This window comes from Eucyclogobius newberryi, unplaced genomic scaffold (genome assembly GCF_026437365.1).
Source record: "Eucyclogobius newberryi isolate DKJ021-1_F unplaced genomic scaffold, fEucNew1.0.hap1 SCAF_4, whole genome shotgun sequence".
In the NCBI taxonomy this organism is placed as follows: domain Eukaryota; kingdom Metazoa; phylum Chordata; class Actinopteri; order Gobiiformes; family Gobiidae; genus Eucyclogobius; species Eucyclogobius newberryi.
The window spans coordinates 28,671,473-28,697,544 of record NW_027316056.1 but is presented as its reverse complement, the minus strand read 5'-3'; the positions used below and the strand labels follow the sequence as shown (position 1 = coordinate 28,697,544).

Below are 26,072 nucleotides of genomic sequence, written 5' to 3'. Positions count from 1 at the left end.
CCTCCTCGCGCTGACTGAGGCGGAGGAGGCGGAGGAGGCGCGTGAGGCGGAGGGCTACATTATACCAAACACACACCACACACACCGCTTACTTTGCGCCAGGGAAGCGGTGCGGGAGCAGTGGGAAGACGCTCCACGCCGTCGCTACAGTTTTTCTGACCGTTTTTACGACTTTCATCTCGCCTCTCGTCACTCGTCCGTGTTTGTGGATGTATTTTCGAGCCTGAAAAAGACGCGTTTTATAACTTTCGCAAACTCCTCTGCGCACACCCAGCCTCCAAGCTCGTGTTTTGTTGCCCACTATCTGGACCACAACGGGACTATTGTTTTTTAATTTGCACTATTTTTTTTCTTTCTTTTTTTACATTGACACTTTTTTTCCTGGGACATATTTGTTTGAACTCGCGGTCCTTTATTTCTCGCGCTTGCTTTTGGCTTGACCATTCCATGTGTCCTCCTCCAGCTTCTCCTCCTTCTTCTCCTCCTCCTCCTCCTCGGGGGTGTGTGTTGTAGCGGGTCCGGGGAGAAGTCTCCTGTTGCTCCGGTAAACAGACCAGGCACGCAGCGTGTTCCCGGTGCCGCTCAGACTTAACCCACGCAGGGGTGCGCTTCCCACTCGCGTCGGGGGGATTTCTGGTGGAACTTTTTTTTTAAATTTAGTTTTAATTTATTTTACCCCTTTATCAGAGTTGCGTCGTCTTCAGTTCTTTTTTTTTTTGCTGTCATTGAATAAAACAGACTTAAAATGCCACAGTTATCAGGCGGTGGCGGCGGGGACCCGGAGCTGTGCGCTACGGACGAGATGATCCCGTTCAAAGATGAGGGAGACCCGCACAAGGAGCAGATCTTCGCCGAGCTCAGCCACTCGGAGGAGGAAGGAGACCTGGCGGACATCAAGTCATCCCTGGTCCACGAGTCGGAGAGCAGCCCCAGCAGCAACGACGTGAGTACGGCCGCGGCCGCGAGGATGCTGCTGTCAACTGTGACCTCCGCGGCGCAAGTTTGACCGAACACGCCGCGGTCTTTAAAAGCATCACATGTCCCAACGTTTGAGACGTTCTTATGTTCTATGATGGGACAAGTTTATTATTTGTTCAAAAATTGGGAACATTTTGTGTTGTGACGCACAGTTCTAGAACAGCAGGGGAAAACAAACATGCATCAAAAAGCAAGATAAATGACAATTCAAAATATACTCAGACTTTTAGTGACCACAGTCAATGGGACAATCTTGCGAAGAAAAAAATAGAATAAAATAAAATAAAAGGCTGTGCCATAGATTTATTTTTTCATGATGTAGATCTGCTTTCACAAATACAAAATATGCTGCACAAAATGCAATATTTCCATGTAGTCGTATTAGGCCCATACACAAGTTGTAATTATCTTTTTAATTTTGACTATCCAGAATGTCATCACTGAGTAGAAGAGGTTGCTCTGCAGCTCAGCCTCCAAAGGATGCTCTTATGGGCGTTCATCTCTGTCAATGCATGCCTTAAATGTTTTACATGACCCTGTACACGAACAAAACTCTGATAACACAGCAAAACGAGGCCTTTAGAACTGCCTGCACACATGCATAAAATGTGCTGTATTTGAGGGCAAAAACAGAGGCTGTACTATAAATATTTGTGACTGAGCTATAGCTTCTGTGGGAGTCTAAATATAATGCATCCTGTATGTTTTACGCTATTTGAATTGAATGTATTTCTATGAATCGAAATGATGAATAAAAACAGCAATATGGCAGATTAATTAGGATAATCCATTTATGGTACACTTTGCAGCAAGAGATTGGGAAATTCAGAAAACATAAAAGAATTGGGTTGCAGTAAGATTTATAAAAACAAATTATTTCCATCAGTGATGACATCATAATAATTTGCTGCATGAATTTCATCAGCTGCATGTTATTAGCCTCCATACAGCAGCAGGCCTAAACCATCCCATCCTAAATGTCCTCCTTTTACCTGTTTACCACCTCCCGGAGCTTGCTCGTTCCACATTTTGATGTGTTTTTCTCATTAACCGTAACATTTATTACATTTTGGGCACTTTCCGATTTAGACTGTTCATGTTTTTGCCATCGTGTCCTCAAGACGCACGGGACAGAGGCTGAATGTTAATTAGGAATCCAGTGAAGTTCCCTCGCTCAGCTTGAAGCCATCCTGAGGGATGTGGGAATAAGAAGGTCCTCCTCCTAATTTAGATTTGTCGAAAAATATTTATAAGTAAAAGAAGTCCCTGATTATTTTCATTTCCAGAAAGCATTTCAAATTCTGTCCAGAATGTTTTTTTTTCCTTTTAATTCATATGGAGGCATAAATTGAAAGCCAAAAATGAGACTGGACCCAGCATATTGAAATCAAGTTAATTTGTAAGCTCCTTAAGGACATGAAGCTTAATTAAGTGGTTCTTTTGAAGCTTTGATGTGGGCTGCTCCATCAGCCTTCTATAGATAGCAGTGGATTGTTTGTGTTCAGCGTTGGGCACACGGGCACAAGGGCCGGCCCTGCTGTGTTTGTGGCCATCTGACCGTGTAACAGCATGTCTGAAGACCCTCCTAATTGATTCACCATAATTTCATTCACTTGTAATTCTTTTGCAGGCAGCTAGACAGTCCCAAATACAAGATTCATATCATGAAAATCACAGAGAGCATCCGGATGATGGTAAGTGACACAGCCCTGTGGAAAATCCTGTTAAATCACAATGTTTTATGGGACAGGCCACATGCAATAAAACGAACCGCTTAAACCTTTACTTCCATGTAGTTAGAAAAGCAGTTTTTTCCCCCCACACAGAAGCCATCACTCACACTCTTGTCCTTATTCTTATCAGCGCCATGTTTGATCCAGGTCTAGTCAGGACAGGCCCGGCCAGCAAAGGGGGCCGGGCAGCAGCTTCACTCCAGATGTGGGGGCCAGCGCAAGTGCCAAATCAAAGACTCAAATGACCCAAAACATAATTTCTACTGTTGAAGCTAACTGACTAACTCGCTCCCTTTTAGCTTGTGTTTCTTATCAAACCATTATCCAAGTGTGTTTATCTATTTATTTATTTATTTATTTCCCCCCACCCCCCCAGAATCTCTGTCACATGTTGCTCCGGGCCTTTTGCTCCCGTGGCCCATTGTAGTATGACCCCTCTGCTGCAGGTCATCATTAGTCCTTAAAGCAGGAGCGTGTCTCCTCTTTGTTCCCCTTTCACTCCTCAATAGAGTCCCCCTCAAACCAAACACGGCCTTGCCTTTAGAACTCGATCCTATACGTCGCACAAACACCACCCCTCCCTCCCTCTTTCTTTTTTTTCTTCTCCTTTTTTTTGTGTTGCTCCAGGACACAGCACAACTGACGAGTGGCGCTACATTGAGGCCTCTTGTACAATAAAAAGCCCCCCACTCAGGTCAAAGGCGTAAGGGAGCAGTTGGGGCGTCTTCTATTTTGACACAGTCTGTATGTTTGTCTAATTGGCGCTAATTGGCACAGAGGGGCTTCCATTGTTCCTGCGCATAATACGGCCCTCCACTCCAAGTCAGCGAAGAAGGGGCGCAAACAAAAGGGCCGAGGCCAAAAGGGGCGCGGGTCAAAGCGATCAACAGTGATATCATGACTGCATCAAGACAGCAGGCGTAGGACATTCAATTAGGCACACGCAATATTTCATTCGGGGCTTTCACGTTGAGACTTTGTCCAAATTGCTGTTCCATCTTTTGTGCATTTTTGAAAGTGTCTTTTATGAATTCTAATGTGAAATTGTTCGTTTGTCCTCTGCAGTGAAACATCAAGATCTGTACGGGAAAGGCCACCCGTACTCGGGTTACCCAGGTTACATCATGATGACCAACATGACAAACGACTACATGAACAATGGCTCTCTTTCGCCGCCCATGCCCAGAACGGTCAGTACCAGCTGCATTTATGCGAGAAACAGAAGTTTGAACGCTGTTTTTAAATTGAGGTAAAATACTGCCCAAGCATCTGAAAGGCCGAGTATTTTAGATTCAACGAACATCAATGGATCTAAGTCAAACCAACAGGTAGTTAAATGTTGAAAAAAGTAAACGAAAAAGTGATTAAAGTTGGTTAAGTCAGTGTTTCTCAAATGAGGGGTCGTACACCATAGTTAGGCTGAATGTTAAGTTGATTATTACATGTTTCTAATTAGTGTAACATTTCAAACTGCATTTCAATACTAAGAAAAAGGGCTTGATACTCGATACAGATTTCAATACCACAATGATCAACCTTCATGACAATTTAAAGTTTTTGTTTATCCCCAACACAAAACAATGGTACAATTCATTTTATATTACCACGTGTTCTGATATGGAGCAAGATGGGTCTAAAACTATTCAGGAAAGGTCCACAATGACCACTAGTTCAAGTTTCTCGGATTTGATTTAAATTAGAGTATTTATTATTATTTTATATTGAATGTATTGATTTATTATGTTTATTGTGATATAATTTCTTTATTTGACGGCGCTGTCGTGTACAGTATCGGATGCAGTGATAAGAGAAAACCAAATTGATTCTATCCTAATTGCAATCTTTTGATTTCATTTATTCTGGTGTCAATAGAATTTAGAGCTTGAGCATCGATTTAGCCAACTAAAAGAGACGATGACCAAACCAAACTGCACACACAAGACCAAAAGCTTACAGGAGTTCACACAAAAGCAACAATTTATACGGAAAAGTACTAGTTAATTGCATATTTGTTAAACTGCAGACAAAACACATAATACACTCATAAATCTCTTGCTCTTTTGTTAGCTACTTCTGCTGTCGTCCAGAGAAATGCTTCTATTCCCAATAAAATAACTTGCTGATTAAAACGCCGTCTGCAGATTAATCGACTAGGAAGCCCGAATAAAATGACTAATTACAAAAATATAATGTGTAGTGAAGTAAGGCTGGGCAATATTGTGATAGAAATCTAACTGTGACTCATCGTGATTCGCTATTTCTCTATTCAATGTTGTTTATTTGCTCAAGCACACTCTTTATTTCCGCCCACACATTTCTCCTGCTGGACAGAGTTTGTAAGGCTCCGAGTGAGTGACAAGTGGATTTAACCAATCGCAGGGAAGCGTGAACTTTCAGAAGACGCAGTTGACTTGATTTACCTCTTAAAGGCAATAGAAAAATACAAAACGTACATGAATCAAATCGAAACTGTGATCCAACTCCAAGAAAATTGTAATATACATGTTTTTTTGCCATATGGTCCACCCTTAAAGTGAAGTAAAATGAATGCTTTTAGTTTAGTTTAGCTCGTTTTGGCCACTAAAATCCATAAACGCTTTATACACATTAAATCAAACACACTTTCATTCAGTCAAGCATGTAGCCTCCTCACAAAATGTCTGTCTTTCTGCGGTTTTGTGCACACGCCCTCATGTGGCGTGGCGCTGTTGACATCAGTCCCCCTTCGCGACCCATGTGGGCTCCCGGGACACCGCTTGCATTCCATCATTCTGAAGCCCGCGTCCCTCTTCTCGTTAAAGCACGAGCGACGCTTGTCTTCACGGCCCAAGTTAGAGCCGTAATTAGCCCAGCGTGGCAGGAGCGAGGAGGCCCGGGGGCAGAGCAGCGCCCCCTGTCCCGTCCAGCGGTTGGCGTGTGTCTGCAACAGCTAGATATTGTCCCTTTTAACCGTATTAATGCCAGGCCAGCTGCTCGCCTTTTTCTCTCTCTCTCTCTCTGGCGGCTTCCTGTGTCTGTACCGTTTGCAAATTTCTCCTCCGAGCAGACATAAAACGCAAGGGAGCACCCGCAGCTGTCCTTAATAATCCGGTTTTGTCCTTGCATGCGCCTCGGTGGCACACGATGAGCCCGCTTGGGGAATCCACTCATAGCACGGCACAAACAAGCTCCGCGTGGTTGTGTTTTTTTGTTTTTTTTCCCAGGGTTTCATCAGGGCAAACTTGTGAGCTGGGACGTGTTATTATTATAAGAATTGGCTTGGCGAGGCAGATGTGATTGTCGGGGGCAGATGCCACATGCTGCGTGTAAAGGCTCTCGATCCATACGCAACTCTATCGCGGGATGATGTTACAATTGCACCGCGCTTCCCTTCTCTCCTGCCAAAGTTGTAGAGGGCAAAATGGAAAAAAAAGCGAGTGATGTTGTGGAGGAGAATGTGCTTAAGATTTCCTTCACCGTCACATTTACGAAGAGTTGTGATATGTGGTCGGGGTTGCGTTCCAAATGTTCTTTTATGGCTCATTTTCTTGTCAATTAGATCAATTACGGCGTTGTCTTCAGTTGGCAAGTCACTGAGGTGTTTATGGAGCACAGATGAATGTACGGGAGGAAATGACCCTTTTTGTTTGAAGTACCGGTTAGAGTTGGATGCTCATAGAAATAAAAATAATACAATCTTTAGACATTCCAATATTTGTGATGGATTTGATTTAGTTCACGTCAGTGCTGAAACAGATTTCACATATGCTTTATAGTACTATTCTTTTTAGAGATTGTATTGACATGGCGTAAGTGCCAATGTTATTAAGTATTGAGCCAAACAATGAATGTATTTAAAGATCATTTAAAGGCCGCTGATGATGCTGAACATCTCTTAATGTCCTGTTTGATGGGATAGTTTTTGTTTAATGGACAATCCCCACGAGAGCTGTCACAAACCAATCAATACCCAGATAATAATCAATACTAAAACTAGTTTAGTTAATTAGATCACATAAATAGGGCCTCAAGAAACCTTTTCTGAATAGTTTTAGAATGGTCTTGACCTATGTTACTACTAAATAGAATAAGATCACTTGTTTTACTAAGTGTTAATACTTTGTGGTGAAATATCTTCTTTTTTCTATATTTAATATCTTCATTGCAGTATCAAAATAGGTACTTTTTTGTTTGTTTGTACTGACAGAGAAGTCGAGCTTTGAGCCAGTTTTTGTTTCATGTGGCGAGGCCCAGTAATGACAGAGATTTTAACCATAAACCAGGTGTAATTCTGACCTGTCCAGCTCCATTTTTGAGATGTTACGTGAGTTTGTGTTCTAACTTTGATAAATTAAATGACCACTTCTCACAATTATTATAATTTGTTAGGGGGAAAAAAGGATAGAATAGAACGAGCTATTTATATGCTTATTTGTTTGTAGGCCTGGACTCAATGCCTCAACGTCCAATTCCTGTTATTTTAATCATCATGGCTGCTTATTTCGGTAACGTTCTTCAACAAAGTTGCTCTGGATGATCCAATCAAAAGCTGGGGTTTTGGGGGAAGGCTCACACTTCTTTGGCTTTTCTCACTGATGTCAGCTCTCCCTCTGCTGCTGCTGCTGCTGCTGCTGCTGCTGCTGCTGCTGCTGCTGCTGCTGCTGCTGCTGCTGCTGCTGCTGCTGCTGCTGCTGCTGCTGCTGCTGCTGCTGCTGCTGCTGCTGCTCCCGGCCACCGCAGCCACAGTATCTGCAGGCCTGCGATCGGTTTTCACTCAGATCAAAGGCACATTCTCTCTTTCATTCTCTTCCATCTCCAGCCCACCACACCAACCGGAGCCCACCCCCTCAGTCCCAGTAGTTTAGATTGATTTCCATTGACCATGACATTCCTGCACATGCCGTCCAGTCATGATGGGGCTGCTGGGAGTTGCTGATTGTCAGCACATTTTGGGGAAGGAAGGTGGAGTGGGGGTTCTTGTGTGCCGATAGCTTACCACAAAGAGTAGGGGTTTTGGTGTGGCATTATGGTGTTCAGTTGCACACACCAAACCATAAAGCAGATTTGAAACATTTGTAACCACTTCAAAGCGTATGGTTATGAATAATGTTTATAGAGAGAGCGATGTGCAGCAAAGACCTCCTCATTATTGTGACGTTAAAGGGAATAATATAACACGGTGTTACTGTACAATGTATAATGTGTCCAACTTTAGAAATGATTTCTGCTCTGATGTTTGGAAGGTGGCTATGGTTACAGCAAACTACACATTTGTTGTTATTGTAATGTGATCAATTGCAGTATCTTTACCATAAATTGATTTACGTACATTTCATTTATGTTTTAGGCTTGCGTAAACCATTTATTAATTTAGTGTTTCTCCATACAAAATTTACACCTATTTTCAATTGAATGTATTTAGTAAATATAATGATGCTTATTATCTGTTAATTCTGATATCCACTTTAAAGCCACAGACCCGTCGCCCGTATAGGAAGCTGGCCGATGGTATGATGCTGTCGGCAGCATTTCTCTCTTTGATCCGAAGTGCGTCATCGGCCTTCAAAGTTCTGTTTCACAGAAGAAGTTTCTGAATGTGTGATTGGCAAATGTCTTTCTTCCAGGACCTAGGAGAATTGGTCTTGAGTTTCTATTCAGGCAATAGATAGCCATGGTGGATGAAAACATGATTCCATAGGAGATGCCACTTTTTCTTTCTATTAAGATGTGTTTTGGCAGATTATTCGTATTTTATACTCATTCAAATCAAGTCCCAACTGAGTCTTAACAGACAATGTTGACATGTCATTGCACCAGAAAAGTAAATCAAGTAGCCCTAGCGTCACAGTAGCATGCAGCTCGCAGGTACGGTTAGCATTCTTGGATATTATACACATTTGGGATGTTGGACAGCTTTATTCTCCTCCATATCTTCATTTTTATTTAATTTTTTACAACATACAGTATATCCTAAAGTTGGCATTTGCCCTCGTAAATGTTGAAAAATGGGGAATAATGGAATTTTGTTTACTTTTTGGAGGTTTATCATTATAATTATTATTTATTTATATTAGATAAACCAGATAAGAACCTATTGAGTTCGAGACCTGGGGCAAAGTAAAGACATTACGTCATACAAATTGTGTGTCACTGTCATTTGCATATACAAAACTTATTCCTGGTGATCGTGTTCAGACTTGTTTGGATGTAATCTCTAGTGGGATTGGACGCAGAACCACAGTGTAGTCGTCCTTAGGTGGCAGAGAGCGAGTTGATGCGTACAGGGCTGAACATAGTTGAGGTAAAAATATTGTTCAAAATTCTTGTCAGAAAATACAGAATTTGCACTGCCCCAATGGACGGACTACAATCTGTAACAGCGCAGTGTTGCAAAAATAATGTGAAGTTGCTTTATTTATGGATCTCTTGTCTAAAAGTAGCATCCCGTTGCTAAATAAAGTGCTGTGGACTGGGAATAGCATCGCTGTCTTTTTTGGCCCTTTTGTCATCGCACTGTTTGTTCTGACATGTTTTTTTTTCCTTAGCAAGTGTCGCTACTTATTGTTTGATATGTGAACAAAGATAAGTTCAATGCTTCTGTGCTATTTTTGAATCAATGGTGTTTCAGCCTCAAGTCAGGATTTAGAAATGACAGTTTCTAAATAAAGGACTCATTTAGACATTTAGAAACGACCTAAAACGCTCATCTTCAATCTGTATTCTATACTTTTACAAAAATGATACCAACTACTTGCCAAGGATTCTGGTAAACTATTAATTCATAAAGGCAATAGATAGAAATTACATTGCTATTTGCGGTTTCGTCTCCCTTCCCTTTTGCTGTGCACTGTTTCTCCCTTTGGACCCTCAATTGCAGATCCTCGTGGCAAAAAAAAAAGAAAAAAAAGAAGCAGGGCTGTGTGGTGGTGGGGGTTGCTGCGCTGCTTTTCCTTTGAAGTAGTGGGAACGTGACGGATCTGCTAGCCAGTGTCTCGCAGCGTGGAATCACTAACCCGGGCTTACCTAACGGGATTTGGTCGGACCGCTCGGGTGTCCCTCGGTGCCATGTGTGTCCTGAGCTCATGCCCCTAGCGCTACCGTGGAAGATCCCTGTTAAAGAGAACACTACGTTTACCAGCAGCCTTCCCTTTCCCCTCCATATAATGTTCTATATCGCAGCTTATGGCACCTCGTGTGGTTTTTGAAGTGTCACTACAGGACAGACATGCCGCGTGAAGGTAGCTGCAGATGAATGTAGCTTTTTGCCTGTAAGCAGCTAAACTCCACATGATCACCACGTCTTAGTAATAGTCTTAAGATGAATACCATGCCTATGTATCGAGGCTCCCCAGCTCACTTCTGCACTTTCTGAAGTCCATAACTGTACTCCATTGACGAGGACATCAAAAAATATGGTATAATGTTGAAATTGGTAGCCATTATGCCGTTCATTTCAGTTGCACTTAAAAAGACGCTCCTTTTACGTTTTCTGTTGGAGAGTCCATCGACTACTGTAGGCCTACTTAACTTGTAAAAATGGGATTGCCTGTAAGGGTACACAGTATAGTATAAATCAGGCATGTTCAAACAAATGCGGCCCTCAGACCAATTTTTGTTGGTCCATAGGCTTCCTGTTAAGTTGGTCCAAACAACAAAAAATAGTACATTTTACTCTAAAATGGGAAATATTCAAGCATTTTGATGTTATGCCAATCTAGTATTAATGTTCCAAGTCTTATTAAAGGTGTGGAGGCTCAGCAAAACAATGTCAAATGCAAAATTTTGAATGATTCTCTTCATTGTCGGGGTTTCTGTGGCTCTCTGCTTCAAAATGTGGCCCTCGGTAAAAAAGGTTTGGACACTCCTAGTATAAATGTATATAATCTTTAATTTATTCAATAATAGGTTTTGTGGAGATTGCTAAGTTTTATGCCCTTGTTGGACAATTTCAGGCAAAACGACGTAACGTTTTGGGCTTTCCACATGAAAACTTACAAATTCCCCCTTTAATAGTGATAATGACTTCACGTGCTACGGTAACTATTGAACTTTAGTGGACTCCATCTTTCCCATTGAGTCACATTGTCGGTGATATCAGGCGTTACACAGCGTCATAAATCCGTGTGATGGTCGTGCACATGAGGGCCAGAAGTACGGACCTCCCACAGAAGAAACACTCGCAGCCTTTGTAGCCTCGGCGCTTCATAAATGGCACCGTTAACGCCAAGGTTCCCCCGTGTCCTCTGCGGCGCTGTGATGTTGGTTGACACATTTACTCCATATGCACACCACTAATGACGCCATGTGCTTGTAATCACCTTATCAGAGCGTTTCATCTCGCTCAATGGGGCTGTGCAGTGTAAGCCTCGACCAGACCACAAGAAGTGTGTTGTTGTGTAAGAAGGATGAGAACAGAACAAAAAGGACATGTACTTTTAAAATGACAGTTGATTTTTGGCTGTAGGTTTTAAGTGACAGGTCAGTGGTGCGGGAAATGTGGGTCAAGGACAAGGAGGTCATTCTGAATTCACAACATTGATTAGCAGCAGCTTAGACCATCCAAATACCAGGAAGCACAATTACAAGTGTAACCTTTTCACCAAAGTCAACTCCATCGGCCATAGTCCTTTGCTGTTTTTCTGTGTATTCATGAGAACTAGCACTAGTGACTTTAGAGAAAAAGCTGGATTCCTTGTAACTTGAGCAGCCCAGCTATACACACAGTATTCCATTATTTATCGTGTGTGAGATTTGGGTATTGTTATTGTTGAGCGGGCGAGCCTGCTGAAAGCACAACAGTTTCACAGGGGTGGATGACACCCCTTGCCACGTGCCATGCCATTGACTCGCACACAGCTTATCCAATCTGGCTGCACAGCCTGGTGCCGGTCAGGCCTCAGTGTACACAGCGCTGCCCCAGTCACGACACCTGCTCGGGGGGCGTCACTCTTCACCCGCTGCCTGCTGCTGATCCCTGGGACTCCACGCAAGGCCTCGCCAAGGTTGCCCCTTAAGCCCAGAACAGTTTGACTGCTATGGGTGGGAACTTCCCTCTCAGAGCAGATCTGAAAGTTTGGTGCCGTGAAGTTGCTCTGGAATGTGTGTTGAATTGTTGCGAGGATAGGAAGTTTGAAAGTAACACACAACTGCTTTGGGTGATGTTAAATGACTGCATGAATAATGAATAAATAGCAGTGGTTTAAATCACTTGCTTGACTTGAAAGTGTTTTTCGTTACAACTGGTCTTAGTGTCTCATGTTCATAAAGAGAGAGTTGTAAAATGAGCAAAAATTGGTGGCTTTATTTAGCTGGTTCTAACAGCTTGTTGGTGTGTAAAGAGGTGAGCAGTGTTCTGTCCAGTAAATAGCCATGTTGGGAACAATCGGACCACAGGAGTGAAACATGGGTGCAAATTCTGCTGGCTGTGTCCAGACTTCAGAGGAGCTCAAACAGCTCTCACTTTGTCCTGCTAAGAAACTGAGCTATGATCAGTAGTCGCTCTGTTGTGTGAAGTTGGTCAGTCTGCACTGCACACTCTCCCTTCTTCTCTTTGCTGTTTCATATTTTCAGAAGCTCATTATTTCTTTCTGCTCTGGGTGTGAGTGCTAAAGAGGCTCACATGCAATGTGAATCTTGACAGTGCTGAAATATTAATGGTCCCCAGTGTAGGAGGTTGATATAGGCCTGCATAGTTACAGTACAAAGGGTGTTTTCTCGCCACTAGGCTTTATTAGCCAAGCTGTTAAATGAATAGATGGATATAGTCAGCGGTCTTCTGTGTTTTTGCTCTAAACATCAAACCACTGTGTTTTCCGTCTCGCCATTTCTAACAAGGCTGTCCGACACACACATACACACACGCACACACACACACACACACACACGCACACCCGCACGCACGCGGACATGGATATAAGAAGTGCACTGTTGAGTTTCTGTGGGAGGACAGAAAGGAGGGCATTGCTATCAGTTCATTTTGTGTGGTCTCAGTCATAAAAAACACACTGTTCTTTGACTGTGAAAAAGCCTGTCTTTAATTTTTGGGAAGCCCATAAAAGTTTGTCGCCCCTTTCATATCGGCTGGGGAATTGAAAACAAATGCCACATTCTCCCCGACTCTCCTTTGAACTGCCCAATTATGGAGTTGTGAAAATAAAACTTGGTCTGTAGAGCTTGTTGCCTCCTTTTCTCTCCTTCCTTCTTACTCTTCTTCCTCTTTCACTTTCTTTTCCTCCTCCTCCCTTGTTTTTGAAGAAACCAATGGGGATCACTGATGTCAAAGTCAAAACCAAGAGCATTAAGAAAACTGGCGAAATGCAATACAGCTGCAATCCGACATGACGCTAGAAAATAGGGCTGAGGAGCAGAAAGCCTCTCTCCCGTATTCCCAGGGCGCGCAACTGCTCCCGGCCTTGGCTTTGATCTCTTCAAAGCCTCCTGCCTCCTACTAGATGGAGAGTCTTGGCTGCTGCTCGTGAGCTGGAGAGGCAGAGAAGGAGGAGGAGATGTTTGGGGTGGGGGGGTACGACGTCTTTTTCTTTCCTGGGCTGAAATCAATCACAGTGCCGAGGCAATTATGTGTAATTCAAGCCCGTCCAGATTAGGAACTCTTGTTACCTGAGCGACCGGAGCTCTGTAATGTGGGAGACGCACAGGCCCGACCAGCAGAAGAGAACGCCAGGAACGGACGAGGGCAGGCATAGAGTGGAGAGGGAGAGGTGCTGAAAAGCAGGCTGCCATGCTGCTGTCCAGCAGAGCAGAAAATCAGAGTACAATGGAGTGATTACATTTGCAGATGTAGCCATATTCATGATGAGATCGATAGAGAGAATAGAGGAAAAGGGGAGGGCTGATTTCATTGGAGCTTGCTAGTTAGCGTGCTAAGGAGCCAGCTATGTGTTATGTCACCCCCCCTTGTCCACCCTTCCCTGCTGTATCTCTATCCCTCATGCCCTCAACACACGCTTGGCCATGGCCTGCCCCAGGCGTCCAATTTACTACGGCTGAAAAACTCACTGGCACAATGTGAGCGAGTAAAAACAGCAGCGAGTGCAGTTCTTTTCCTGCCTCTGCCACAGTCGAAGTGTGTAATGCTCTGTTGGATTTGACACACATGTGATGTCATGAAGCTTTCTACTCAATGGCAATGACTGAAAGTTCTTCATCTCATTGTTCTTGAGTGCTTGATTTTATTTTTATTTTATTTTATGTCATTGAGTTTGCCCCTTTTTTGACCTTGTCTCTAGTGTGGGAATTTTGTGACTTTGCGGGGTCAGGTGGAGGCCAAAGAGGGAAAAGCACAATCACATTACAGAGCCAGTTAATTGGAAATATAAGATTATCTAGGGTTTGAGATGTACTGTGTACTGGCATTTCAGTGAAGGAACAGGGCTTTGTTTTTATCTTTTTGCTGTCACTTGATGCAGAGTGATGAAACCCGCAAAGAGATCTAGCAAGAATGTTTGTCGATCTGATGAGCTCGCCTTGTGTGCCGTGTTTCTTTTGATCATCGTACCACTTACTTACTGATACAAGCCTATTATTTTCTTTGCAAGATGCACACGTTAAACAAACAACATTCACATTTAAATAAAAGGTAGCTGATAGTTTTACTTTAACAAAGCAGGCAAACAGGGAATAGATGATTTTAAAGTATAAAGGTCAGGCTGAATGGATTATGTGGCATCAATGGAGCCACCGTGCAGCTCAGTGGGAGAACTTAAATCCAGTAGCAGCCATAACCCTGAATTCAGAGGCCAGGTGACGCTTTTCATGTCCTCCAATGGAGACACATCACAGAGACGTTCTCCACTTTGAGCTGCCCGTCATCAAACAATCCAACAATGCGTCAGAACATCAAATCAATGCGCCCCCACTATACCCCTATCTTTGAGAGATGAAAGATGCCCAAGTGTTTGTGCACACCTCTCAGCCCACACCTCCAATCCACATTTTACATTCACATAACGTCGTCCATATCAAAGCTGATGAACTCTGAAGAAGCTGCTTGACAGTCATGACCTCTGCTGCGGTGCTGTCGCATTGACAAGGGTATAATGTTTCTAAAGTGGGTTTGTATTGAAAGCTTATTTTTAACAGCAAACCTTTACTTATTGGATATTTTAAAGATGGTGTCACTGTTTTTATCTTTGTGTTTTGTCAGAGTTTTGCAGTTTAGTAGCACATAAAGGCTCTGTGCTCAGCCTTGTAAGCTTGATTTTCAGCTTTGACATTTGCCGATTGTCTTCACCAACTCTACACCCCCCGTTTTAAGCTTGTTCTGTCCAATTGTAATCATTTAATCATGAGTAGTTGTATTTTGAGCGTCATTTTTCTCTGAACTAAACACACACTTTAAAACACATATGAAAAGACCCTTGTATACAACAGTAATATTAATATCAATTTCTGATTTTAATCAATAATACACTTTATTTTTAGATATGATCAATCTAGAAGCCTTCAGTCACCATATTTCAACCTTATTTAGTTGTATTTGAAATGATGAAAAATGTACAATACAAATCATTGTTTGACTATTCGACTACTAAAATAATCTTTGGTTACATATAAAAACAAACCAAAATTCCCTAAACTGATTTGAAAACTGAATTTGTACAGTCTTTGCGAGACTGCTTGGCTCTATCGAAAGCTTAAAGTAATTCAATTGCAGCAGTAGCAATCATAACAAGACAAATTGGATTATATTCAAACTAATGAAAAGGTGGCTATGAATCCTCTCAGCTTCAAGTTAGTCGACTCCCCCAGTGCCTTATTCTATTGGTTTATTATTCTGATTAGTGGCATCAGGTGCACAAGTGGAGCCTATAACCATATGCTCTGAGCTTAAGCTGTCCCTTTTGTGGCCTAAGAAAGTCTCTATTACCATTTCTTTAGAGGTATCGGGGGATCAGCAGACATCGTATGTAGTCTTCTTGTACATGGTCATTGTTTTGTTTGTATTAAGGCCCACAAAAGCTAATTGGTGGGGCGGAGTTTTCGCATGACCGTTCCAGATCCTTGGAGAGGTTCTTCAAGTGTTCTCTGCTTCTGTGAGGACAGAGAAAAGCCATTTGTTAGAAGGGGATCAGATTTGAATAGCTTTGTGCACCTCATTCAGGTCTTAGCGGGGGCGTGTGTGTTGGGACAGAGAAAAAAACCCTAAAATGTGGTGTTTGATTAATGACTAATTCCAGGCTGAAAGGCAGTTGTTGGTCGTCTTTACCCGTTAATCCTTTAACACGAGGAATCGCCAACAAACACTGAAGGACAGCTATTGTTGTACAGTCCATATTGAAAATGAGCCTCCAGGGGTTCCATTGGACCTCCACTGTGAATGTTGCTAGCTTTTAGTGTTTGTTGTAACTAAATAAAATAAGTTACAAAGCTTGATAAAAATATGAGTTGCTGTTCAAGGTCAGAAGTTCAAACGTTCGACACAAAGACGCAGCGTTATCGGCTGAAGGCTCTGTGCTTTGGAACTATCAGAAGGAACTGTACACTTTAAAAATTAACAATCATAATTTAGCAAACCTCTAGTCATGAATGATTTAACCATCGATACTTTCATTTTTTCTGGGTGCTTTGGGCGGGTGGGCGCGCACGTGCGATACAGGAGGAAAAGTAGGTCAATACTCTCGGCTCAGGCAGCGCGGCACGTCTCATTCAAACCACCTCCCCGTCCTCATCCCTCGTGCGCGCGCCTTTGAAAACCTTCCCCGCAAACATAGCATCTGTCTGACTTCTGTCGCCGTTTGGATTTTGCCGGCTAGCGCGTCATACTAAAAACAACCCTCAGCGAACACGTAACGCTCGCTAGGTCTTAGCGAGGGTAGTGCTGTCTTGAGCTCTCCACAGGTACAGGCACACAAAGACCCCCACTAGACTCTTATTTTCCCCCTTCAGCGCTGAGCTCCCAAATCCAAACTGACAGCCATTCATGCCCAGAATACCTGGCTGAAAGCTGAGGGGGAACACTATCTAGGTGTAGCAGGCAAATCCGCTCTTGTTCGACGAATCTCAAGCTCCGGCGCGAGGCGACTCCTCAGCAGTTTTCGACACTCTGTTCTTGCCCATTCTCTCCAATTCTACTATTGTGACGAGGCTAGGCTTGAGCACGCTAGCAGCACAAAGTTAGCTTGTGCTGCAGTTTTATTTTTGCACACCTCGCCGGGTTATTCTTGAATGCAGATGTTGGCATGGATGGGTTGCCCTGGCATGAATGCAGCCGCCAACCGCTGAGCAGGCCTGCTAATGATAAATGATCCAGTGTTAAGGCTGCAGTTGGAAGGAAAAGAGTCATGAAAAGAGGTGTATTGATGGATTTAGAAGTAGTGTTGGAACTTGAATATGTTTCCAAAATAAAAATAATAAAACCCGAGAGTACTGACATGACAAAATTGGCCAAAGTAATTTCAGAGTAGAGTCCAAGATAGTCGTAATCATGCAGTGTGCAAAATTACTGGCAAAATGATCTGTGTATCAAGATGCAACAATATGGGTTTATTAAAAGAAAGTAAAAGGCCAAATTAATTGCAATTCAAACACATTTTGTCTTTGATGAGCCATAAAAAGAGAACATAACTCCCTTTCAAACAATGATACTCTTACGCTTTTGGAACTCTAATGTGATCAAATGCAAACTCTACTCGTCCAATAGCCCCCCTACGCATTTGTAGTTCATCTGCTACAGTGAAAGTGACGACAGAGTTAGCAGCGTGCTCACTGTAGGGGTGTGAAAGCCTGGTGGGTCTTAAAGAGTGTGGTGGTCGTCCGTCCTGTTGTGTGTGTGTGTGCGTGTGCTCGTAGGCCTGCTGACAGTGGCACTTCAGCAGAATGTTTGCCCTTTCTCAGCCCTTTGATGTGACCAGGTCCTGCTGTGATAATGAGCCCCATGCCCTGCCACAAGGTGAACATCCTGCCGACCGCCCACAGCCCTGCCCCCAGCACACCTCCAGTACACATGCTTCTGTCTGCGAACTCCTCAGGCCACTGTCACACAAACTGTTACCTTCACACTACACTAGTACTTATAAGGACAGCCCACTGCTCCAAGGCTTGATAACGGTTTCCTACTGCTAATTCCAATTTGTAAGTCGTCTTAGGTGTGATAAATAACATAATTTAAAGCGAAACATAGATTGTGGATCGTTGCTTGTTTTCCGTAGCATTGCCCTGTTTTAATAGCATTGCAACAGATCAAAATTAAGACTTGAGCACTTAAAAACGGTTAGTCTTTTCTCTGGGGCAGGCACATTTCACACGCATTATCTCCTCCACGTTCAGAATGTCACTTTCAGAGTTAGCGTGATGGAGTTGCTCGGAGCTCACACTCTTCATGCCAACAGAAGGATGATTCCTAATCCACCTTGTTGTTGTGCCGAGGTTTCTGGGAAAGAACGCACCTGCCTGTGATTTCTTTTGTAGTCATTTGTAGCATAGCACCATTAGATTAGTGATTTTGTGATCCATTTTCTGTGTCATTTGGACTATTTTGTAACATGTCATGCTTCTCAATATGTGTGTCACTAAACCATTTATTCTCCCTGATGACTTTAAATAGCTGACATTTAAGGCAGGCTTTGGCTTTGCATAGAAACAAAAATATTCATAAAAAACATCCTTACATTTTTACCATCTGCCCTGCACAGTAGCACTGCGAGCTCTAAACTTGTGGACTTCAGTCCAAAGCGGAGTTCATGATTGAATTAAAGGAGAGAGATCCTTCTTCACAGTAATTTTTTCTCCAGGGCAGGCTTTCCTGTTATTCATAGCCTTCTTCACTCCTGTCCCTGTGGTTGGCTCCGCTTGTTCGTCTCATTACCCCAGGCGCGTGGCGCTGCTTCGCTCGCTGCCGGCTCAGCTTTCTTCTCCATTAATTGGGTTTCGTTACATTAAGCCCCCTGGCCAAGGGGCCATTCTGCCAATAAAACATTCCATTTTTAGCTTGCCACTCCAAGCTGGTGGGGTGCAACCCTTTCTGCAAATGCTAATTGGTTATTTATTTAAGCTTCCTCAGGTTGTCCTCCTCTGATTTTGGTGCAAACGGAGGGGGAGCACCGGCCTCGTTTTACATAAAGCTCAGTACAAACACAATGCCTGTGTGTTTGCTTACTTTGCTGGGAAAAGGCTGCACTTAAACACACCTGAAAGAAAGCACATGAGCATGACTCTCTGCATTTCAACATGGACCACACCTTTTACGGTTAAAGTCCAGCCTTGTGTTTATAGTCACAAGTCATTTAAACATGTCCTATGAATAATTCAAATGAGCAAGGATGGACTCTTTTTTGGGTGTACTGTTGTTGAGCTTTATTTAGTATCTAGTGTCCATGTGCACCTCCATTGTGCAGAGGACAAATCCCCATAAGGTTCATAGGTTTTGGAGGCGAAAGGTGAGAAGAGAAAAGATTAAGCAGTATGGGAATCCATAGTCACCACTTGAGTTTGTGTCTCCCCAGCTGTTTGTGAAACACCTTACATGCTTTATGTGTGCTGGATTGTAGCTGCAGGCACACGCAGTCCTCATTGCATATAAATTACACAAGTGGGAAGTGATTATTATAAAATTCCTGCTTTCCACTTTTTTCCGTTTCCACTTGGCAGAAGTGGTATAATTGAGTGGAGTACAAAAGGTGTGCTATGAAGGGAGAATACTGAAAGCCAATATGGTTTCATATATAAAATATTGTGGATGATGATTGCAGAACCTTTGTATAATCAAACTCTGAGACATGTTGTAAAAAATATTTTGTCCTCTATTTTCTTTCTTCCATCCCCACTGCGGTTGTTGTGCCAAGTTACTATGTTCACACTGGAGTGTCTCCTCCATGAAGGGCTCCCTGCCAGCTGCAGTTCCACACAATGAATTTCTCTTAAAACCACATCTGAGAGGTTCTTTAAAAGGGCTGGCCAAGCCTGGATATAAAATTCCAAATGGAACGTTTTCATTTCAAACCGCACTGCCGCTCCCCTTTCGTTCTCCCACATCATATGAATAGAAATATTCTAAGCCTATTATTTCTCCTGTACAATAAAAAGGGAACTCCAATATGGCCACATGCATGATGACACTGTGGCTACGGTAGGCGCTGACATTGACAGGGTTAAATGTGCCCTCATTGTTGTCAGTTCAGTGTTCTGCTGCTCGTCAGGGAATGGTTGTGTGGTGTCAGACGTTTAGCACAGGAACTCTCCATGTGTTGGGAAGTAGGCATGTTTACAAGTCTTCTCCTGGAAGTTGGTTTGTCTGAAGCTGTGTGTTTATATGTAACAACCAATGGGAATGCAGGTTATGCGACAAAATTGATTAAAACACTACTGCTGTGTTTTTACAGAACAATAAATAAATCTTCACCACATTGCATAAATCTGGAGCTAAAATGATTGTGCTGCGGGCCAACATCTTATTCCCACATGATCACTAATGGGAGCGAGAGCCGTTGGATAATGTAGGTGAAAATACTATAATTAAGCCTCCGGTTCGGTCATGTCCCAGGGCCTGATTTATCTTCCTGAGGGACTAGCGGGACGATCAAACCTGTGGGACGAGGTGTGACACGCCCACTCAGATTATCCCATCACCTCTGATTCCCATGACCCGGGTCAAACAAGTCTGCTCCACTGGTGTTAGAAGTCAAGAATGTTTCAAGCAGGATTTTTTTATATCTGAAACCATCAAAAATCTTGAATATGTGCGGACTGGATGATATCAATTTTCACTGTTATTTCAAAAGGGGCGGTGTTTTAAATGACAGCCTGACCGGGTGATTGTTTTCTTGGTTGACTTGAATGATGCTTTGTGTTGTTGGAAACGTTCTTGCACTCCAAACATAAGCCCGGCTGTTTGGTGGTTCCCAGAAGGTAAGGGGAGGGTCGGGGAAAGCGGTGCCAGTCTGTGCGAGGTTCAAGGAAACAAGGACATTCTCACCCATGTGTTTAACAGGAGAGGCACCAACACGGCTTAACATTACAGGCATGTCAACCGTCACACCTCTCAGAGCAACCTCAGCACCAGCTCCAGTATTGTATAGACATTTAGTTATAGTAAAATTACTTTTTGACACGTTGTAATAATTGCTTTCTGTTTTCCCCTGTGGACATTTCTTAACGTTATTTAGAGCACTGAGTTTAAAGTGAGATGTGTGAGATTTAACTGCAAAGGTCACACTGGAAAAGGTGCTCTTGATCTCAATGGCTTTCTCACCAGGTTCAATCAATTAATAGATTAATAAATAGGTGATATTTCGACTCCGCTCAGCCTCAGCCCTTTGCTCACATTGTAAATAGTAGATTTGGCATGGCTAAGCAAAACCATACGTCAGAAGCACTGAGGCATGCAAGCTTTTCCCTGGGGTGAGCTCTGTCTTTTGGGTGTGTTTGTGTCTAGTTTTTTGGGGGGCAAGTCTGAGTCAGTTGTAGATGAGGGTGACGGTGACCCGGTGACATGATGAGCAGTGCATTAAGTAGCACTGCAGACGTCTGTCTCATTCTGCTCTAACTCTACAGCCACCCCCCCTCCACCTCCTCCACCATCCCTCTTCTCTCCTTCCCCCGACTCTTGCTCTGTAATGAACTCCCCTTATTCACCAGCTAATGACTGCCTTTGATCTCACGCCTAAGACCTCTGCTCTACCAGCCTCCCTCGCTCTCCCTCTCCGCTCTATGGCTTTCTCTTTTGCTGTGTTCATTTCATTCTGTCTTTTCTTTTTGAGGACAGGTTTCCATTAATGTTGTTTCAAAATAAACAAAGTTATCAGGATTGAAGAAAACCTAAATGTCACATATTAATTATGTTTCTATTGATCATAGTGTAAAGCTTTAGACTTGCAAGAATTACCAGTCAGACCACCCGCACAGTGTGGCACCTGTCTCCACACCATGTGACAGGGCATGGAGCCATGCTGCATAAAGACCGATATAGCTCAAGCAAATGCTTAATGTCACTGTTCTTTTTCTCTCTCTCCACAGTCCAACAAAGTCCCAGTGGTGCAGCCTTCCCATGCCGTCCACCCACTCACACCACTGATCACTTACAGCGACGAGCACTTCGCACCGGGCCCCCATTCTGGTCATCACCAAGACATTAACAACAAAGGTAATCACAAAATAAAAGGATTTACTTATTCACTTCACAGAGTTTGATCGACCGGTTGCATTTTTCTCTCCTTTGTCGACTACATTCAGATTATTTTGAGTCCCAATTCCAAGCTACAGTTTTTTACATTTTACATTTAGACCTTTGTTGAATTATTACAGCAATAATTGTTTTAATGATATCACAATCATACAGTTAGCAGAGTGTGTCATTGTTTCTGCCGCACTGTCGAGTGTGCGGCGGTGGTGTCGTTCCTCCCTCTCTCTCCGCCTGAACTCATTTGAAGCTGCCTTTGAGACGCTGTGTTTAGCTCGGCTGCTGCTGCTTTCTCTTCCCTGTGCATTCATCGCTGCTCGCTAACTCCCTGACTCACTAACAACATCTCGCCCCACTCTGGCAGCTGCAGCGAGAGCGGCGCAAGGATGGGCCGCACAGCTGGAGGTTTTGGCAGCTTCCCACAAAACGCTAAGTAGACTCCGTGCTTCGGCCCTGCATCTTTCTTCTCCAAAGTCAAAAAGAAGAGGGATCAGATGCTTTGTAGGCTTGACTGAAGATGATGAAGATGAGGCTGGGGCAGATATAAATAGTATTGTGGAACAGAGCAGCCAACTACACAGCCTGTCAGATGAAGGGAGTGGGGCATGTGAAGAAACTGCTCCACATACGTCAAGCGAAATCAAATATAAAAGACACTTCAAGATGGATATTTCTCCAGTGAAAGCTTTATGTTGTTGACAAGGAAACGAGTGGTTAATACGCTGCATGAACGTAAATTGTGGACTTGGTTGTCATGTAGAACAAGTGACGAGGTAAAGCCCCCAAATCAATATTGCATTGACAAAGGTTATGCCACGATATTGAGTACAGACTGAATTGTATTGTCTTAATCTAGCTTCTAAAATAGTCAAAATGATTAGTTTTTAGTTCTTATGTTTATATTATGACCTGAATAATCTTGAGTATTGATTGATTAATCAAATAATCTTGACATCCCTGGTTATTTGCTAGTCTTTAATGGGCATACATCATGCTGTATCTGTTTTTATCCTAGCAGCATTGTTATTGGCTGTTTTACTGTTTCATTTTTCAAGGCGCCCGCTGATGCAGATTGCACCCTCTGCTGTTGTTTCGTTCAGACAAATGCCAGGCTTTGAAGTGATTCCAAGACACATAGATTATTATGTATCACGAGTTTTACTACAGGAAATACCAAGGCAAATGTATCTAATGTAGTTTATAGAGAGTAATGCATAATAGAGTCAGAGGAACATTTAAAGATCCAGCACTGTAGAGCGCCCCCAGAGGTGTTTTTGCCACATCGGAGCTAAGCACTGGCAGCCCAAAAAAATCCATGTCCAAACGATCCAGAAGCAGAATTAAGTGTAAATGATTTCCCCAGGCAGGTTCTATGTGCACAGGCGAGCAGAGTTAAGCTGAAGATGCTTAAAACCAAATCTCACTTATTCTCTTTCCTGCTGTCCCTCTCTCCCTCCTTTCTCTCACTCGCTCTCTCTCACTCACTTTCTGGTATCGACCAATGGCAGATTTTCCTTCCTTAGTGAGCTCAGACTTTGATCTGCTTGTTAATTATGAAAAATAATCATGGATTTTCTCATTAGGAGCTCTAATATGCACAGGGCCGCGGCACATCACAGAAGGTCAGGCAGGGGGCCTTTGCATATTTAAAACAATGAACTTTATATTGTGTTTTTTAATTTGTGGTGAAGTGCAGTGATTTGTTTGTAGTTCGTTATTATTCTAATAGTGGAGTAATGTAAATGCAGCATGTTTGAGAGGAAATGTTTATTGCCAACAGGAACATGCATAATTGGGCACCTCAGGGTTTTGAGTGACAAGGTTAATGCGCTGGGGCCCTCTCCTCCTCCCTCGCCGCCTCACCCTTTGCTTCCCTCCCTGGTGCCCCCAGGAGGGCCCTAAGGAGTGCGCGGGCTGGATTAGTGCGCAGGGGGTAGTGCGCTTTGCTGTGAATCATACATTGCAACATTGGCTTTGGAGATATAAGCCCCCTGCACGGCCTGGCTCTCAGAGGAGGGAGGCCCTTTAGACCGCAGCCCGGAGTGAAGAGAGGCTGAGGAGCGATAGAGGCTGGCTCCGACAGGGATTAGACCATGGGGCTAATCTGGAGGCATTTGCTCTGTTTGCTTTGTGCGCATGTGATTGAGAGTGTATGCTAAAAGATAGTCCCAAATCCTGTGTATTTGTGGATATCAGTAAACCTTACATCATTACAGAATTTCTTATTGAATAGCTACAAAAAAGAACTGATATTTTGGAACCTCTCCCACCAGTGACATATTTTAATACTGATATCCTGGCCTTTAAACCCAAAAGATGAAGCTTAGTGTAGAAGATCCATCAACAATTCCAATCCAAGTCAATCCCTTGTCTACAGGGGGATCCTCTGCCACAAAAGCACGTTCTCCTCCTCCTCCAAATGAACCAAAGTGTGAGAAGAATCTGCTGTGACAGATAATGATCCAGTTCTAGTGGAAGATAGTTTAAGGTCAAAATGATATCACATGATTACTGGCTCTGCTGTACATTGAATAAGGCAGAGGATCACTCTCGGGGTGGAACATTCCATTCAGAACACCTCATTAGAACAGTTTAATACGTTAAAGAAATTATAACATTTTACAAAGATTGTTGTATTTGCTCATGCATACTAAAATATAACTTGACTGAATGACTTGACACTTGACTGAATGACTTAAAAGCCCCCAAATCAATGCAGTCTGTAAATGGTGCTTGTATGCAGAGCATTAAACTAAAACAAAAGTCCCATTGATTACTTTAATCACAGCATGCAGTCATTTTCAAAGTGTGCATTTCTGATTAGATTGGAATTTGATGCTTTTAACTTTCACCAATTATTTTATTTATCATTCTTTTTATTATAAAATTGTACATTTGTTCTGTTGGATGTTAGATTGTGGCGTTCCTGTTGAGCAGTAGTCTAACCATGTTGTCTGTTTACAGGAATGCCCAGGCATCACCCAGGACCAGACATGACTAACTTCTACTCCCTGTCTCCTGGAGGAGTGGGTCAGATCACACCTCCTCTGGGCTGGTGAGTTCCTCACAGACTTCTGCTGGTGTGAGTGCAGAGCGGGCCTTCTGTGTGCCCAGCACATGTCCAGCACATCACAGTGTATACGTGCCCCTGCATAAGCATATGGTGCTTAACCCCATCAAAGCTCTCTGAGTACACTTCTCCTCTATTCACTCGCCCTATGTGTATATGTTTTACTGTTGCTTCTTTCTATTGGACTTATTCCCAGTCTAATGTAGTCTTTTGTATCTTATCCCAACATGGCTGCTCCTCTTTCATCTACATTTACCACCTGTGACGTCAAGACCGAACTATAGACAGACACTGAGCTCAAACACTTAGTGTCATATAGTATATAAAGCGCATATATCCTGCAGAAAAGGACAATATTTTTCACTGAACTGTAGATTTATATTATTTTCTTTTATCTACTGGGTTCATGTGAGACATTCATCCAAGAAAATTGGAGAATAGCACCAGTCAGAGAATGGAAACACAAAGCCACAGCCTGATGAGGTGCCTTATTCAAACAAACATACTGAGTGAAGCAGAATGCAGAGCAGAGCCACTGACGGAATGATGACAGGAAAGTCGTAAAAGGATTAAAGTTTATAAAAGAACTACTCAGTTTGGACTGTATCTGCGTCTAACGTCACCGTCTGTGGTCTTATAGACAATAATAAACACCATAACGCCATCACTAATCAGAGCACAGCAAAAACAAGCTGGAGTGTAAAACCTAATACAACTGAATAAACATGCTTCATTTGGAATTTCAAGTGTTTTAGGATGTCATTTTGATGTGGTCTTGTTTCCGACAATGTTTTAAAAGGAAAGGCTGATAAAATGAGATTTAAAAGACACAGCTGGAAACCATAGTAACATCTGGACTGATCCCGTCACCCACAACGACGACAACAACCTTATTTTTTAACAGGTTTTAAACATGGTAAAGTGTCCATAGAAAGTTTTGTGCATCTTCTATTAGCCTAATGCAGTATGGAATCATGCGTCTTGTGTCTCTGTAGTTAAAACAATAATTTAAATGTTTCTATGTACATTTTTGTCAGGGGTTGGCAATGTGGATGAACAAATATTGCCATTTTCTTCGTTCCCTTGATAGCAGTTATCAGTAGGGCTGCAACAATTAATTGGCCTAATCGTGACTATTTGACTACTGAACTAATTAGTGAGTGTCAATAATTATTTCTTG

The 26,072-nt window shown here is 42.9% G+C and overlaps 1 protein-coding gene across 4 annotated transcripts in view; it reads left to right on the top strand.

Annotated features, from left to right (window-relative positions):
- The first annotated feature begins 718 nt into the window (after positions 1-718).
- The window catches only part of lef1 (lymphoid enhancer-binding factor 1), a 41,025-nt gene continuing 15,671 nt past the window's right edge, over positions 719-26,072 (top strand). For all 4 annotated transcript variants that reach the window (XM_072462335.1, XM_072462337.1, XM_072462334.1 and 1 more), the window contains exons 1-5: positions 719-943; positions 2,609-2,672; positions 3,777-3,901; positions 21,660-21,786; positions 24,787-24,877. In XM_072462335.1, coding sequence (XP_072318436.1) covers positions 746-943; positions 2,609-2,672; positions 3,777-3,901; positions 21,660-21,786; positions 24,787-24,877 — 605 coding nt within the window. In that variant the 5' untranslated portion in view covers positions 719-745. The remainder of the gene's footprint in view (positions 944-2,608; positions 2,673-3,776; positions 3,902-21,659; positions 21,787-24,786; positions 24,878-26,072) is intronic.